This window comes from Leptinotarsa decemlineata, unplaced genomic scaffold (genome assembly GCF_025532065.1).
Source record: "Leptinotarsa decemlineata unplaced genomic scaffold, Ldec_3_MD MMD2_tig00026358_RagTag_RagTag, whole genome shotgun sequence".
In the NCBI taxonomy this organism is placed as follows: Eukaryota; Metazoa; Arthropoda; class Insecta; order Coleoptera; family Chrysomelidae; genus Leptinotarsa; species Leptinotarsa decemlineata.
Genome location: NW_027412703.1, coordinates 3266496 through 3282592, shown reverse-complemented (window position 1 = coordinate 3282592; position 16097 = coordinate 3266496). Strand labels below are relative to the sequence as shown.

The 16097-nt window shown below is 35.2% G+C and overlaps 2 protein-coding genes across 7 annotated transcripts in view; one reads left to right on the top strand and one right to left on the bottom strand.

Moving 5' to 3' along the window:
- LOC111515788 (uncharacterized) overlaps positions 1-16097 on the bottom strand; it is a 221525-nt gene that overhangs the window by 92845 nt on the left and 112583 nt on the right. The window contains exon 1 of one of the 6 annotated variants that reach the window (XM_074184640.1): positions 13386-13429. The exons of the other annotated variants lie outside the window; for them this stretch is intronic. The gene's annotated coding sequence lies outside the window, so the exon portion shown is untranslated. Of the gene's footprint in view, positions 1-13385; positions 13430-16097 lie in introns of those variants that run through there. 6 annotated transcript variants of the gene reach the window in all.
- LOC141486514 (uncharacterized) overlaps positions 13298-16097 on the top strand; it is a 138089-nt gene continuing 135289 nt past the window's right edge. Inside the window, exon 1 of the mRNA XM_074184643.1 lies at positions 13298-13364. Within this exon, the coding sequence (XP_074040744.1) occupies positions 13313-13364 (52 nt within the window). The 5' untranslated portion in view covers positions 13298-13312. The remainder of the gene's footprint in view (positions 13365-16097) is intronic.

Below are 16097 nucleotides of genomic sequence, written 5' to 3'. Positions count from 1 at the left end.
ATGAACACTATCACCAATATAAACATGAAGATCATCATCTTTATGGACACCATAGCAAAAAAGACTCTAAGGCTAAAGTGGTTCATCAGAACATATACATTAAAAAAATTCATTAGTTCGTACATCTACCAGTGATGTGAATAAGTGAGTTTTTTTTTTCAAAGTGAGTATTCTTGTACTGGTTGAAGATGACTATAATGAAGAAATGTTTTTACCACTTTTATTTGTGACTAACGTTACTGCAGTTTCATTCTATACGGACATTTTCAAACTTATACAATAAAATAACAATGATAGGTACCCTGTAGGTACTAATAGAGGTAGTTGGCGTGATTGATCGTCTACATATCTGTACCAGAAATGAATATGTTTTCTACTCAAGTGGGAATTTACTATAGTGGTCTCCAAGTTGTTCATAAATATGTCTGCTAAAAGTGGACTGAGGGGTGAGCCCATTGGTAAACCTGAATCCTGTTTATAATATTTGTTGTTGAACTGTAGGTAGCTCTGATTTAGGCACACATAGAAAGCTGTTGAAACTTCAAAGGAAGTGATATGGTCTATTTTGGCTTGATCTAATATGTCTAAAATGAGGGGCTTACACTTGTTGTACGGTATGTTGGAGGACATACTCTTTACATCGAATGAAAGTAAAATTGGTTTGGTTCCTTATGTTATCTACTAAAGTCAGTGAATTTTCAATGCTCTGAGGTGGGGCGAAATTGGTAATATTTTTGAACAACTTGTTAAGACGTATTCCTAGTTCTCTTACCGGACTGTTTATATACGAAACTACCGGTCTTATGGGGTTATCCTCTTTATGTGTTTTTATCAGGCCATATAGTTTAGGGCAAGAGGGGTTCATGTTGGTGATTCTCCGTTTCTCTGATTCCGTGAAAATTATTTAGTATCTAAGAGGAAAATTTTCAGTTCATTTTGACTATTTTTCGTTGGGTCTTTCTTGATGACAATAAGGTTTTCATTTCAAATGACTGACTCAATTTTCTGAACATATGTTTCTCGTTCAAGAATAACAATGACATTCGATTTATCAGCTTTCGTGAAAACAAGATCATTATTTCTTATTTTTTGTTGTATAGTTTTTATTATGCATGTTTCTCTACTGCTTGATTCAGAACCATCCATTATCTTTACCAAGCAGATAGGTTATAATAATCGTTTCAACGTAGATACTATCCAGAAGTTTGTCAGGAAAAAAAGTCGAAAATTCACTTACAGATTAATATACCCTCAGGTCACACGACCAGAAATCAAGAAATGGGAAACGCTTACATATTTTGGAAAAAGAACAGAGATAATTGCGGGTTTCTTCAGAAAAAACAATGTAGAAGTGGCATTCAGTCTACATGCCAGGTTATCTCATTTCCTTTGCAATGCCAAAGATAAGGTGGACAAGTTGGAGAAATCTGAAGTTTATAAGCTTGAGTGTCCGGAGGTGAATAGTGTTTATGTGGGACAATCTGGCCGAAATTTCCAAAAACGGTATGCTGAACATGTAAGATCCTTAAGACTGGGAAAAAATGATTCGACGTTTTCAAATCATTCACTGGAATGCAACCACAAGTTTCCGAATCTAAACGATACGGAAATTTTTCACTAGGCATGGAAGGGTTACAAACTCAATTATTTAGAATCCTTGGAAATTCACAAGCATAAACATTGCGGGTGCGAGTGTGATCAATCGATTTACTTTACTCGCCGGTTTTTAAATTGGCAGATCCGTATTGTAAACTGTAAATTCAGGTACTCAATCAAGCCAAGTACCTCTATTAGTACCTACAGGGGTGGTATATAATGGTTAATGAAATGAATAATTGTTAGTTTATTGTATAAGTTTGAAAATGTCCGTATAGGACGAAACTGCAGTAACGGTAGTTACAAATAAAAGTGGAAAAAACAGAAAGTTTCATTTCTCTTTTTTCATTATGATTTCCTACCATGTAATAACGGCTACATCCATCAATTTAACGACTATAATAACTTCTTCAGCTCGCAAGCTGGTTCTCCACAGTATCCGTCTAATGAAGATGTCTAGCTTATCAAGACAAATCATTTGGAATATTTCCAAATGGGCAAATTTGAGCATTATCACTGAACGTTTGATGAATTAAAAAAAAATTTGTGATGAAAATTATGCAACTAGATGAAACAACAGATGAGAATTGTAAAACTCGTGATCGGCTACTATGAACTGAAATCTTATCAGCTACTCGACTGGATCACTGTTTTCAACTTTCAGACCCAGAATACAGAATACGGTGACATAAGTTCAAGATACGTAACACCACTTTCAAATTGTTGTTTACAACTCAACAATATGTATCACTTTATGGTGATAATTATCATCTCTACCCTTCTTTGTAACTCGGGAATGACATATCATACTCAGTTAAGTGTGTTTGTAATTTCTGTTTAACTACATATTTTCAAAGACTATTTATTCATTCACTATCGAACAGTTCTGTATCTCAAGGATATAATATTTGATCTTTAAGTTTCTGTTGATGTGAATGATGATTGATATCTGAAATTACTTCTTTGTTGCTAACATATATAACAACGAAGAGACATTTCTGAGGGGATATTGTAGGAAATGGATAATGGTGAATGTAAAAGTGCAATGGTAGATTATATAATTTACTGAAGTGAGCTGATTTCAATATGTGACCCATCCGATTTCAAAATGGTGAATTGTTCAGTGTAACTGTTAATTCAAAAATTGCTTCTTTGTGAGATTTTCATTAAACAGTTTTAGAAAAACACAGCATGTGTTTAGCTATAGAACAGTATTTTCAGACGAGTCTTTACTCGCCTTTTTTGTCGTGATATTTCGAAATAAATGTTGAACTAATTCAATATTGACGATTGATTTATATCCTCTATGAGTTATGTTTCTGGTGAAATAATAAGATAAAGATCATTTTGCAAATTCACTCACCACGAAAATAAAAAAAAATTGTCAGTGAATTTCGACAAGTTCACGAAAAAGAGGTTTGAAAGTAACTTCATGGTTTCATTGAATATTTTGCACCAATGGTATAACAAAAGTTTAAGTTTATAATCTAAAGAACGAATCTCAAATATATATATATATATATATATATATATATATATATATATATATATATATATATATATATATATATATATATATATATATTGTGATGAAAAAATGAGATTTGAAATTTTCTATGTTTTTTACCACTTTTATTTTTAACTAACGTTACTGCAGTTTCATGCTATAAAGACATTTTCAAACTTATATATTAAATTTAAAATAATTGATTACCTTCATTAGCCTTTATATAACGCCACTCTAGGTACCTAATAATAGAGGTACTTAACTCAATTGGGAACCTGAATTTTGTTTACTTGTGACAATGTGGATTCGCTAATTTGAAAACCGGTGAGAAAACTAAATCGATTTGATCATTTAACAGGTTGCAACCGCAATTTTATGCTTGTGAATTTCCAAGGATTCCAAATGATTGAGTTTGCAACCTTTCCTTGCATAGTTCAAAATTTCCGTATCGTTTAGATTCGGGAACTTGTGTTGCATGCCAAATAATGATTTTAAAACGTCGAATCATTGTCCTACATTGTCCCACATAAACACCCAGGTCGGGAAAAAACATATTCATTTTTGGTACAGATATATAGACGATATTTTTGCCTGTTGATGATAAGTAAAAATCAAAATGAAAGAATTAACATAAAAAACCCAAGCAAATGGATTTTGGACGGCTGCTCGATAATGCAGTTATGAAAAGTTAATTTCCTAACAAAAATGTATAATACAAAATAATCAATAAAGAAATAAAATGTTTCTAAAGTAAGTAGTTGTAGGAAAAACCCTACAATCCAAATAGCATTTACTGAGATATTACAGTTCAAAATTGACCCATAAAAACGGATGAAACTTTCGAGATAAAATAACTTGAATTCGTAAACTCCACAGAAAATATTGTCTTACTTCGATGATTGACAAGAACTGTATCTAGCTATCAGGGGAGTGGAAATCAGCAAAGGTCAGAGGGTTTGATAAAAAGATGTCGTCGATAATGTTAGAAACGTACAATTTTCTGTGTATGTTGCTTTGATATAAGCTTTATGATAGGTTCCTGATGAGTTTCGATCAACTCGTTCATTTCCAAGAACGAAGCTGAATTACAGTACACTCGGTTTCACTTCCTCATGGTCATACATCACTACGAAAAAGATCATCAAAATCATTTTTTATTAGTATACCAAGTATAAATTATTACGTAGATAAGGCATACAATACCTTTATTAAATAAAACAATATTTTTAAGCCACATAGAATTTAACTTAGTACTTATTTTATTTTGAATTTCTTAGCTAACCTGTTTTACAAGTACCTACAACTGATATGGTCTGATTAGTTTCCCATCTAGCCTGGCTAATTAGGCTAATTAAGAGCAAGTAACCTGCTTCTTGCAGAACTTAGATACGCAGAAAGCCAGAAAGAACTTTGAGTTCATAACAAACAAGAGCAATATGCTGGTTGTGGCTTTCCTGAAAGATATTTTGAAATATTTCAATGCGCTCAACACAGAGTTACAAGAAAATGTTAAATTAATATGTGATGTGATACAAAGAGTGTCTGCTTTTCATCGCACACTGGATATCTTTGAAAACGATATTGCAAAACAAAAATTCATTAATTTTCCGACAATTCTCGAATATAAAAAGAACTATCGAGAAGACATTGTTCAGTTATTGAGAATCTGGCCGATTTTAGGAACGATGTAGCGACAGAATGGACAGATGTGGTTGCAAAGTTGTTTAATCTGTCAAAGCCATCACTTCAAATAAAGGAAATCGGTTTTCAAGAAGGTATGTCTTTGCAAATGTATGAAACTGTATCCTAATGAGAATTGTGGACCAAACATGTCTCGGAAAAATATGAAAATTGTAAGAAACTGGCTATAAATTTGTATGTGAAACATCTTTCTCGAAGATGAATTTTTTGAAAAACAAATATCGTTCAAGATTAACGGAAGAACCTAAGTCTAAGTCTCTAAGCAAATTTTCAAAAATTATAGTGAAAGCAGCGGAAATATTCATCGGAAAGACAATCCATATCAATCACCATAAACCAGTACCATGGTGGAACGCTGAATGTGATCAAGCAATCAAATCGAGTAAAAGGGCCTTCAATAAATTCAAAAAGAACCCAAGCATGGACAATCGACTGGAGTATCAGAAACTGAGAGCTAAATCACGACTGATAATAAAAACCTCCAAACGTAAATCCTGGAACGACTATATCTCGACTATCAATAGCTCGACTTCCATGAATGAAATTTGGACAAAGGTTAGAAAGATTTCAGGATTGAATACATGCAGTAAAATAAAGCAACTCAGAACATCAGGAAAAATAGTTTATGATGACCATGAAATCGCAGAAGAGCTGGCTAAAACCTACAGAGAAAGATCTTTTGTAGATGCCTCACATGTACAAAACCAGGAAAAAAATGAACCAGAAAATAAAAAACTCGACGATATTGGAAAAAGATTCCTGAATTTACCAATCGCGGAGAATGAATACAAGGAAGCATTACTAACTTTTCGCGATACTAGCCCAGGACCAGACGACATTCCTGTACTATTCCTTAAAAATTTACCAGCTAGTGCCCACCAACACCTACTTCAACTCTTCAATATAATCTGGACGGAACGTAACTTCCCAACAATCTGGTCAAAATCAATCGTCATACCCATCTTGAAACCGAAGAAACCTAAAACGAACCCTGACTCATATAGACACATATCTCTAACATGCGCAATGAGCAAATTGTTAGAAAAAATCATTAATAAAAGATTATTGTGGACATTGGAAAAGTACAACTTAATCATACCAGAACAGAGCGGATTTAGAAAACAAAGATCAACAATGGATAACATAATAGACCTGGAAAGCGATATTGATGAGGCTATTGCTATGAAACAATCTTGCCTTGCAGTATTCTTCGATATCAAGAGAGCATTCGACACAGCACTGCGAGATCGAATTATCCATAAGCTCCAAATGTGGAACATTGAGGGAAACTGTTTATCACTCATCCAAAACTTCATTGGCAACAGATCTTTCAGAGTTAGAACAAACGGAGTATTATCTAATGAGATGATTCTTGAAAACGGCATACCTCAGGGTTCAGTCATTAGCCCCACCCTTTTCATCATTGCCATAAATGACATTCTCCAAAACCTAAAACTTCCTTCAAAGGCACGTATCTATGCAGATGATCTTGTGATATACACAAAAAGTAAAAATATAGGAAACCTATTCACCATGACACAAAAAGCTATCTCAGATCTGGAGCAATGGTCGAACATATCCGGCTTCACGTTTTCATCCGACAAAACTAGATACATATTATTTTCAAAGAAAAATACTGAAAATAGGGCAGCAGACCTTGTACTGAACCAGAGCTTGAAACAGGAAATTAGTATAACTTTTTTAGGTGTGACATTTGATCAAAAACTGGATTGGAAAAGCCACATCAGAGATCTCATCAACTCATGTTACCAAAGGCTCAATTTATTAAAAACCTTGACCTACAAAAATTGGAGCTCGGATCGACAAACATTACTAATGCTATATAGAACTCTTATACGATCAAAACTAGATTATGGTTCAATTGCTTACAGTTCTGCAAATAAATCACTACTGAAAAAACTTGATGTAATACATAATACTGCACTACGTATAGCATTGGGAGCTCATCACACAACACCTATAGAAAGTCTATACAGTGAGGCCGGTGAACCATCACTAGAAGACAGAAGGACATACTTGAGTCTCAAATATGCAGTGAAGCTGAAAACTCAACCAGCACATCCTACTTATGACAATACTATAGCTAGCAGATTCAGTCAGTGGTATGAGAGTAAACCAAGATCCCCAAAACCTTTCTACGAAAGAGTCAGACTCAATATCAACAAGCTGAATCTTACCCTCCCGGAATGTTACCCATATCCACTCAACCTTCCTCCCCCATGGACCTTACCTGAACCAACATGCCTCACAGAGCTTAGTCATCTCCCAAAATATGAAACTAACTCTACATTATTCAAAAACAATTTACGAGCTATATTGGAGAATCACCAAGGCTTTACACAAATATATACCGACGCCTCCAAAACAACTGTGGGAACAGGAGCAGCAGTTGTAGGACCACATTTCTTTCTCCAATTCAAACTACCTTCCACTAGCACGGTATACACTGGTGAACTCTATGCTATATTCCGAGCTCTCTTATTTATCAACTCAACTGAAGACAAAAATTGCAAATACCTTTTTCTGACAGATTCGCTGAGCTCACTGCAAAGTATACAAAAATTATATCCCCCCAATTCATTAGTAGCTGATGTAAAACTACAACTTCATGTAGCACAACAGAGAGAAACAGTTATTAAATTTATATGGATCCCATCACATATAGGAATAATAGGTAATGAAGAACCTGATAGAAATGCAAAAGAGGCTATAAATAGTAATAACGCAGAAATAGTTCATCAAGTAGCTCTGAGTGACTTACAGTATGCCATTAAAAAGAAGGTGGAAACGGCATGGCAAAATCGGTGGAGTGAATCAATTTCGAAACTTCGGGAAGTGAAATCATCGATAAAACCGTGGACAAATTTACCGAAAAAACGTAGAGATCAAATGATCATCACACGTCTACGTCTTGGTCATACACGATTAACCCATGATTATCTTTTTAAAAACACCAACCAACCGATGTGTGAAACCTGCAATGAACAACTCACTGTTAAACATATCCTGACAGAATGCCTAAACTTCGCCCCTCAAAGGAATCTGCACAGGCTGATAGGAACGCTAGAAACTCTTTTAGGAACAAATTGTAATACAGATAATGTACTTTCGTTCATAGAAGCTATTCATATCAAAAACAAATTGTAAATATGCTTGTAAAATACTGTTCGCTAATAACCAAAAGGTTGATGCGATTAAATAAAAAAAAAAAAAAATTAACGGAAGAACCACTTCGAATTTGCTGTTTCTCTCGAAAACCAAACGGGCTCAAGAACGTCGGTGTAGTTTCTCACGTTAATTTCAGGTCTTGTGCTCTATAATTCAGAATTTGATTTGGAACCAAAATAATACATAGCTAGCACCTCATTGTTATCAGTTGTTTTTTTTCTGAACCTTATTAAATTTTTTCCATAGTATCCGGACCCCACCTAAAACTACTTGCCGACCCCTGAGTTAGTTCTTCAAACCTCCAGTTTTACAGTTCTCAATAAGTGAATTTTCAGTGAACAACAGAACTAAATTGTTAGACTTCAAGCACTCGCACACTTCCAAATTAATGTTTCTTTTTCCAAATTTAGCAGGGCCACTGAACTGAACATGTCAAAATTTCAATCAATTTGTTAGTGAGGCGATTATTACTGAAGGCTAATATTAAATCTCTCCCAAGGAAAATTATAAACATAGCTTGTATTCGAACGACTAGTCAGTCCCAGACCGCGTGGGTTGGATAAAAATAAGAATTTGCGTGCAACAAACTTGCTCGTATTCTAATAAAGTTTCTGGAAGTATTAGTCACCTTTGAAAATAAAGAGCTGAATATAATTACTTGGTATATTCATGGTTATTGTGACTAATGCAGCCGTATGGACCGAGTAAATATTTAAATATTTGGTCTCTTTTTGAGAAACTTAGACGTCAGAGAGACTAAACACGTCGTTAAATGGATGATGAATTTGCGGATAAAACATGTAGAACTTTCCAAGTTTAGAATCTTGAAGGGCGTGGCTTTAGTTTAGAGGTTCTAGATGCATGTTGGGTTATTAGGTATGGTGTACCTAATAGCTCAAATACAGGGCGTTGCATAACTACGGTACGAAACTCCAGAGGGTTAGGTCGTTTTGAGAAAAATAGTTCCTACGAACATATATCCGGATTTGCTTCGTTTCTGAGATACAGGGCATATAAGTTAAAAAAAAACGGTATTCATAAAATATTATTTGCTATTTGGCACTGATCAGGAAGTGACCTCAGCAAAGAACATAATGACAATAAGGGTAGGAGGAGACAAGATTGAAGTGGCTGATTATTGTAAGAATCTTGGACTGATTATGGATAATAAGTTACGATTCAAACACCACATTACCCAAAAATTAAAAAATGCATATATGTCATTGAAACTTATTCACAGTCAAAGACATTTTCTGAACTACAAATTGAAAATCAAGCTGTGTGATAGTATGGTTCTCTCCCATTTCAATCATTGTGACGTAGTTTATGGACCTTGTATCGATAGTTCGGATATAAGAAAAGTACAGAAGGTTCAAAATTCTTGTATGAGAATGATATATGGAATACGGCGTCCTATGCGTATTTCACATAAATTAAAGGATGCTGGGTGGCTAAGTATGTTCAACCGTCGAAAGCATCATATGGTATGTTTTTTTTACAAAATTTTGAAAAATAAAATCCCCCAATACTTATATCAAAAAGTTGGATTTAGGACTGACGTGCATCATTTGAACTTGCGACGGAGGAACATGCTAACTATACCCAAGCATAAAAAAGAAGTATTCAAACGATCTTTCTCTTATAATATAGCGACTTTCGGCGATGTCCTGGATGTACCTAATTTTTCGTTGTCTTGTGATGCATTTAAATTTAGGTATAAACGAGTTCTATTTAGTCAACAATAGTTTGTTGCCTGTATCAGTGGATTATGTATGAAATCCTACTCAACAATCATAGTTGTTAACATAATATTTGGTTAGAGTTCGAAAATATATAGTTTACTTTTCTTATCGTGTATATGTATTTATTGGCTTCTCAAGGGGGCTGTGGAAGAATTGGCTGCAGAGTCTAACTGCTCTCCTTTTATTTACCTGCATTTGATACTTTTGTTTTGTAAAGTTATTTTGTATTATTTTTATGTACTGGTAAATAATAAATGTATTATTATTATTATTATTATTATAATTATTTGAAGTAATGAGGCGCTTATTTAGCAAATGAAAATGCGGACGAAACACGAAGAATTTACTAGGACAGATATCTCAACAGAGATATATGAAGCATATAGAAACGCTACATGCAAGATTATGAGAAACTGGGAGTTTTAATAACAGAAGAACAGAATCTGTAACAACGCCTGATCTAGAAGAAGTTATACTTGATGCGATAGAAGAAAATCCTTTGAATAGTATGGATAGTTCTAAAAAAACCTTCTATACCCATATCACACCCATATTCATCAAAAATTATTGTTTTGCAGGTGGTTGTTTCAATCGATGGCACACAATGATAATTTGTTACCAAATACTTTATTTACGGACAAAGCAAGTTTTTCACGAGATGCTATTATTATGAACTTTCACAATTACCATTTTTAGGTCGACGAAAATCCTCCTTACGTTATTAGAGAAAGTCATTTTCAGCAACAATTTTCGCTGAACGTTTGGGGAGGAATGATTGGTGACTATCTAATTGGCCTATTTTTTCTATCAGCAAGATCAACAGTTGATGAAAAGAGAAATGAAAATTTCTAACGTTACTGCAGTTTCGTCCTATATGGACATTCTCAAAGTGATACAATACAATACAATAATACAATAAATTAGTTTGTATTAGTTTGAAAAATAGAGAGCATGGGCCACATTACGCATCAATTAAATTCTTCAACCATTTACCCTTGAGTATGAAAGAAGATCAGACAGTACAAATTTTTAAAAAACGTTTTTTCCATCTGTTGTGTGACATTGAGAGCCATATTCATTACAAGAATTCATGGACAAATAACCATTTTCAGTCTGTAACAAATTTAAGCTTCCTAGTAACTTCAATATTACATATTACATTCTACTCATCAATCTTTATCTGTGATATTTACTTATTTGCTCCTGTCATTTTCATATACTTATTGTATTTACAAAATGAGAAAAAACCAAGAAAGTACTTGATAAAAATAGCTGCGTAAACGCAAGCGAAACATAAGTGGAACCACCTATTGGTGTGACACCCAAGTCAACTTGCCAAGTTTTTATGTCAGTGTTGGTGGTTTGACCAATCAACCGACAACTGCGGTAGCAGAAATTCGGAAGCTAACCTAAAATGTCATCGGAAAACGAATCCACATGTTTCTAGAAATTAAATAAAATCTAGAGAAGTTAATGCAGTCAAGCTGCTGGAAAATGATTCCATGAAAATCAAAAATAAATACATAAGTACTTTTTAATCATTCCCATATTGATTTCAATCTCAGAGCCACCGGTAGACAGTTGTTTCAGCCTATTGGGCACCGTCAGTACCGGGCAGGCGGTCCTCGATTGAAGAGAAAATGAGAATGCCATCATCGTCACTTCTTCCAGGTTTGGAGACCAGCTTCCCTACCCTTTTGGCTGATTATTGGCCTTGAGAGGGACCAATTGAGAAAAACCAAGAAAGTACTTGATAAAAATAGCTACGTAAACGCAAGCGAAACATAAGTGGAACCACCTATTGGTGTGACACCCAAGTCAACTTGCCAAGTTTTTATGTCAATGTTGGTGGTTTGACCAATCAACCGACGACCGCGGTAGCAGAAATTTGGGAAGCTAACCTAAAATGCCATCGGAAAACGAATCCATATGTTTCTATAAATGATATGAAATCGACAAAGGTTTGCAGTCAAGCTGCTGGAAAATAATTCCATGAAAATCAAAAGATAAATAGATAAGTACTCTCTGATCATTCACATATTGATTTCAATTTAAGAGCCACCGGTAAACAGCTGTTTCAGGCTATTGGGCATCGTCAGTACCGGGCAGGCGGTCTTCGATTGAATACAAAATGTGAAAAACCAGCTATTTTTATCAAGTACTTTTCTGGTTTTTCATATTTTGTATTCAATCGAGAACCGCCTGCCCGGTACTGACGATGCGACGATGCCCAATAGGCTGAAACAGCTGTCTCCCGGTGGCTCTTCAATTGAAGAATGATCAAAAAGTACTTATCTATTCATTTTTTGATTTTCATGGAATTATTTATATATATATATATATATATATATATATATATATATATATATATATATATATATATATATCTATATGAAATAATTCGTGAACACAACACTCAAAAAATAGGGGCAAACCGCGGACACCTGTTTCTGGCTATTGGCCTCATCAGCGCGGTGCAGCCAAGTGTAAAGATGGGCAACACTTGTTTGCCGAAAGCAGGAAACAACACATACGCACGGAGTCAACAACAGAAGCCAACCGCACATTTGTGGTTCCAGTTAGAAGACCTAGAATTCCTAGGCTAACTGAAACCAACCGCACATTTGTGGTTCCAGTTAGAAGACCTAGAATTCCTAGGCTAACTGTAACGACAAATGTGCGGTTGGCTTCTGTTGTTGACTCCGTGCGTATGTGTTGTTTCCTGCTTTCGGCAAACAAGTGTTGCCCATCTTTACACTTGGCTGCACCGCGCTGATGAGGCCAATAGCCAGAAACAGGTGTCCGCGGTTTGCCCCTACTTTTTGAGTGCCCCACACTCGATAAAATCTCTATCTATATATATATATATATATATATATATATATATATATATATATATATATATATATATATATATATATATATATATATATAATTGATATTACATGCCTGTCCTCATTGCCCACCCATTCACGCAAAAATAGCAATGAAATCCAATCAGAAATTATAAACTTCAAAACAACAAAATTTATGGATCGACTCCAGCCAAATATTTTTCAATTCTAAATATTACTTCTATTAAATGATGACACTGATACATCGAATCCAGCCATTTGGTGCGTTTTTTACGAATTCTTTCAGTTATTCATTTCATTTTCCATTATTTAATTTCAGATACAACATATGTGGTCAAAAATAGACAAAAAAATCGAAAGTACAGACACTTCTGCTATTCTTACTATTGTACGTATACTACGATATATTTTATAGGTTATTTTCACATACACGTGGAGAAATTCAATGAACCCAAACTTGTTACTTCGTTCAAATCTTTTCAATTGTGATGGTCAAAGAAAGGTTCACAAAAACCGCGTGTATAAATATATTTCAATTGAAATATTGGGAACACACTGAGCATTCAAAAATAGATGTGTTTGTTTGTACATGAATAATTTGCTATTATTAACTGGGTACAGAAAAATAGCTTCATTAGTTCAGTTTTAGATGTCGTTTAATATACAATTGTTAAAAGTTTAAGTGACCTAGAAATGTAAAAGTGAGATATCCAGTTAGTACAATGATAATAATAATAGTAATTGATTATCAAGAATTGCTGCCTAAGTCCTCTGGTGAGTTGCGTCATCACTTACCCCAACAACTGGTGCAAAACCGGACCGGCAGCCCAGACCCCTGTAGACCCACGGCATCGGCATCGCCGGCCGTGGGTCTACATATCTCACCACCCAGTAGATCTACAGTTCGGTTCTGTTAGTCGAGGAACGAGCAAAACAACCGACCCGCTCGATGGGATCAGAGACATGATGGTGGGGTTCATAACGATGATTTGTCTCCCAATCAAAACCCTATCGATGACAACAGACGTTTTGGTACAAGAGTAGTGAGTCCGCGAGAAGAGGGTACATAGCCCATTGTGGTACTGTGATATGAAATAAATCCGGAGCATGCCGAAGTGTCTACATGACAAAATGGTACCGGGGGCAGGTCGCTTATTCAACATGAGCCCAGAAATTGGGTAATTTCTCTTTAGGGCAGCTGCACGAGTGAGTTATGAACTTAATTTAGTTTTCCGCAGTGAAAGAGGTGATCACAACTCATATCACCGAGTTGGGACTCGTCCAGCGAAAGGCTCATAATAAAGCCGCAGAGATCACACAAGAATGAGCCAATGTACATGGTCTTCTTCAACAACAATGAAGACATTGGCTTATCGAAGTATCTAGCTTCCCTCAGGTCGAGTGGGCTGAGGTCGAAAACTGAAAGGTTTATCATAACCTGCCAGAATGGTGTCTTCAACACCTTAGTCTACCACAGCCACGTGATGGGTTTAGAGGTTCCTGACATGAGGTGCAGAGCCTGCCGCTGGGCCTCTGACACCCTAATGCACTTACTTGCTGTCAGCACATCCAGCTTATGCGGGCTTAGCCTATATTCATCGACACCGGTGTTGCCCTTCGCTAAGGTAGATATTGAATGCGTTGTATTTAATAGGAGGTACCAAATTCATTGGAATTATTCATTCACCACTCAAGCTTGATGAAGTTCAAGCAATCAGAGAAATTTTAAGACAATTGATACGCAGGAACCTAGCCGATGTATCTATGGTATAAATAAGGACAACATTGTATGTAGATTTAGTTTATTCTTCTTCTACAAGATTATCATTTGCTGATTGAAACACTTATCGAGGTGCAGAACAGTGGCATTCTTGGCTCACTGCGCCTGTTTGAGGCACATGATTCGCGGACCCATTGCTCACAATTACTCCACAGTGTGGAGAATGGTCATTGGTTGATAATGCTGGAGCGTCCATACAAATATATCGGGGCTTGGAAGATGGGGATCGACCAGCGCAAATAATAATAATACTCATAACTATAATTTTTTTGGGATGATTTCGGACGAAAAGAGATTGCATATTTGATTTACCTATTTACTACGGGAAGCAGTATCGGTCTTCGAGATTACCAACTGATACAATTTCTATTGCAGCTCCTGTACAATATTTCACAAAATAAAATCAACTATGTACATTGGGTAAGGTGAAACCCCGTTAGTCCTTAGCTCGCGCAAGTTTCGACTTCTGAGGGTTGTCGTTTGTATCGTAGGGGTGCGATGGCTGGTTAACGGAAAAACCGGTTTTTTTTAAACAGATGTACATTGGGAATGGAACTGGGAATGAAATCAGTAACTCCACATGTCGTCAGTTACTCAATTTTAAATAAAATTCTACTCTAGAAATTTTCATTGTCTCTTATAGGAAAGAAGTAAGTTCGGGTATTTCCCTCTAATTCGAAAATGGTGAGTAATATAATTATTTCTAAATATGTTATTTAAATTGAAGGGGTTATATTTTTTTGTAGTGATTAATTTTTGGGAAAGAAAGTTTTTGGCTTTTTTTTTTTGTATCAAGATGGAGTAGTAGAAAGCCAAAAACTTTCTTTCCCGAAAATGTTATTTAACTACCATGTATTGGAGGAAATCTGCAGCACCGCGGGCTTGAATAAGTCGAAGATATCTCTTGCCCATTGAAAGAAACAGCTATAATAATAAATATAGTTCAAAACACTGAAAAACCCGCTTCTAAAGAACATCGAACTAAAAAGTTAATTTTTTTTAATAAGGTTAAAAAAATAACGAACGAAAAATACTAGTATTATTGTGAAAAAAGCGACGAGCGCTTGATATACAAAAAATATGGCACCAACGCTTTTTTCATAATAAAACTAGTATTTTTCGTTCGTTATTGTTTTAAGGTTATTTGAATTTTTTTTAACTGTTTAGTTCGATATTACTGGAGTTTTTTCACAACACCAAATCGTTATTTTTACCATCTCGACACGTGTTTCGATCACCAAGTGATCATCTTCAAAGAGGAAACACCGTGTCGAGGTGTTAAAAATAACGATTTGGTGTTGGGAAAAAACTCCAGTAATATTTATTACTACACCAAAGGTTCCAAACAGTGCATCATAAGTTTTAGTTCTATGTTCTTCAAAAGCACGTTTTTTAGTTTTTTAATCTATATTTATTTTCATTTTCCAGTTTTATATGCTATAAAAGCGTGTTAGTCTCTTTAAACTATATTTATGTTATCTAAACTTTGGGTTCAATCAGCCGTATATTGTTTAGAAAAATAACTATTGATATTTTCCGATTCCGGAGAGGGAGTCTGAAAATCAACTACCAAGCCCAAGGCAGCAGGCGCGCAAATAAGGGTTACAAATGAGGCAGCAAGCGCGAGTGTTAATAAAAAAATACTTTTTTCAAGTGAGTTTGTAAAGTGAGTTTGAATTATATCAACGAGGTTACTACAGCGCCATCTGCCCGCGAATAGATCAAGC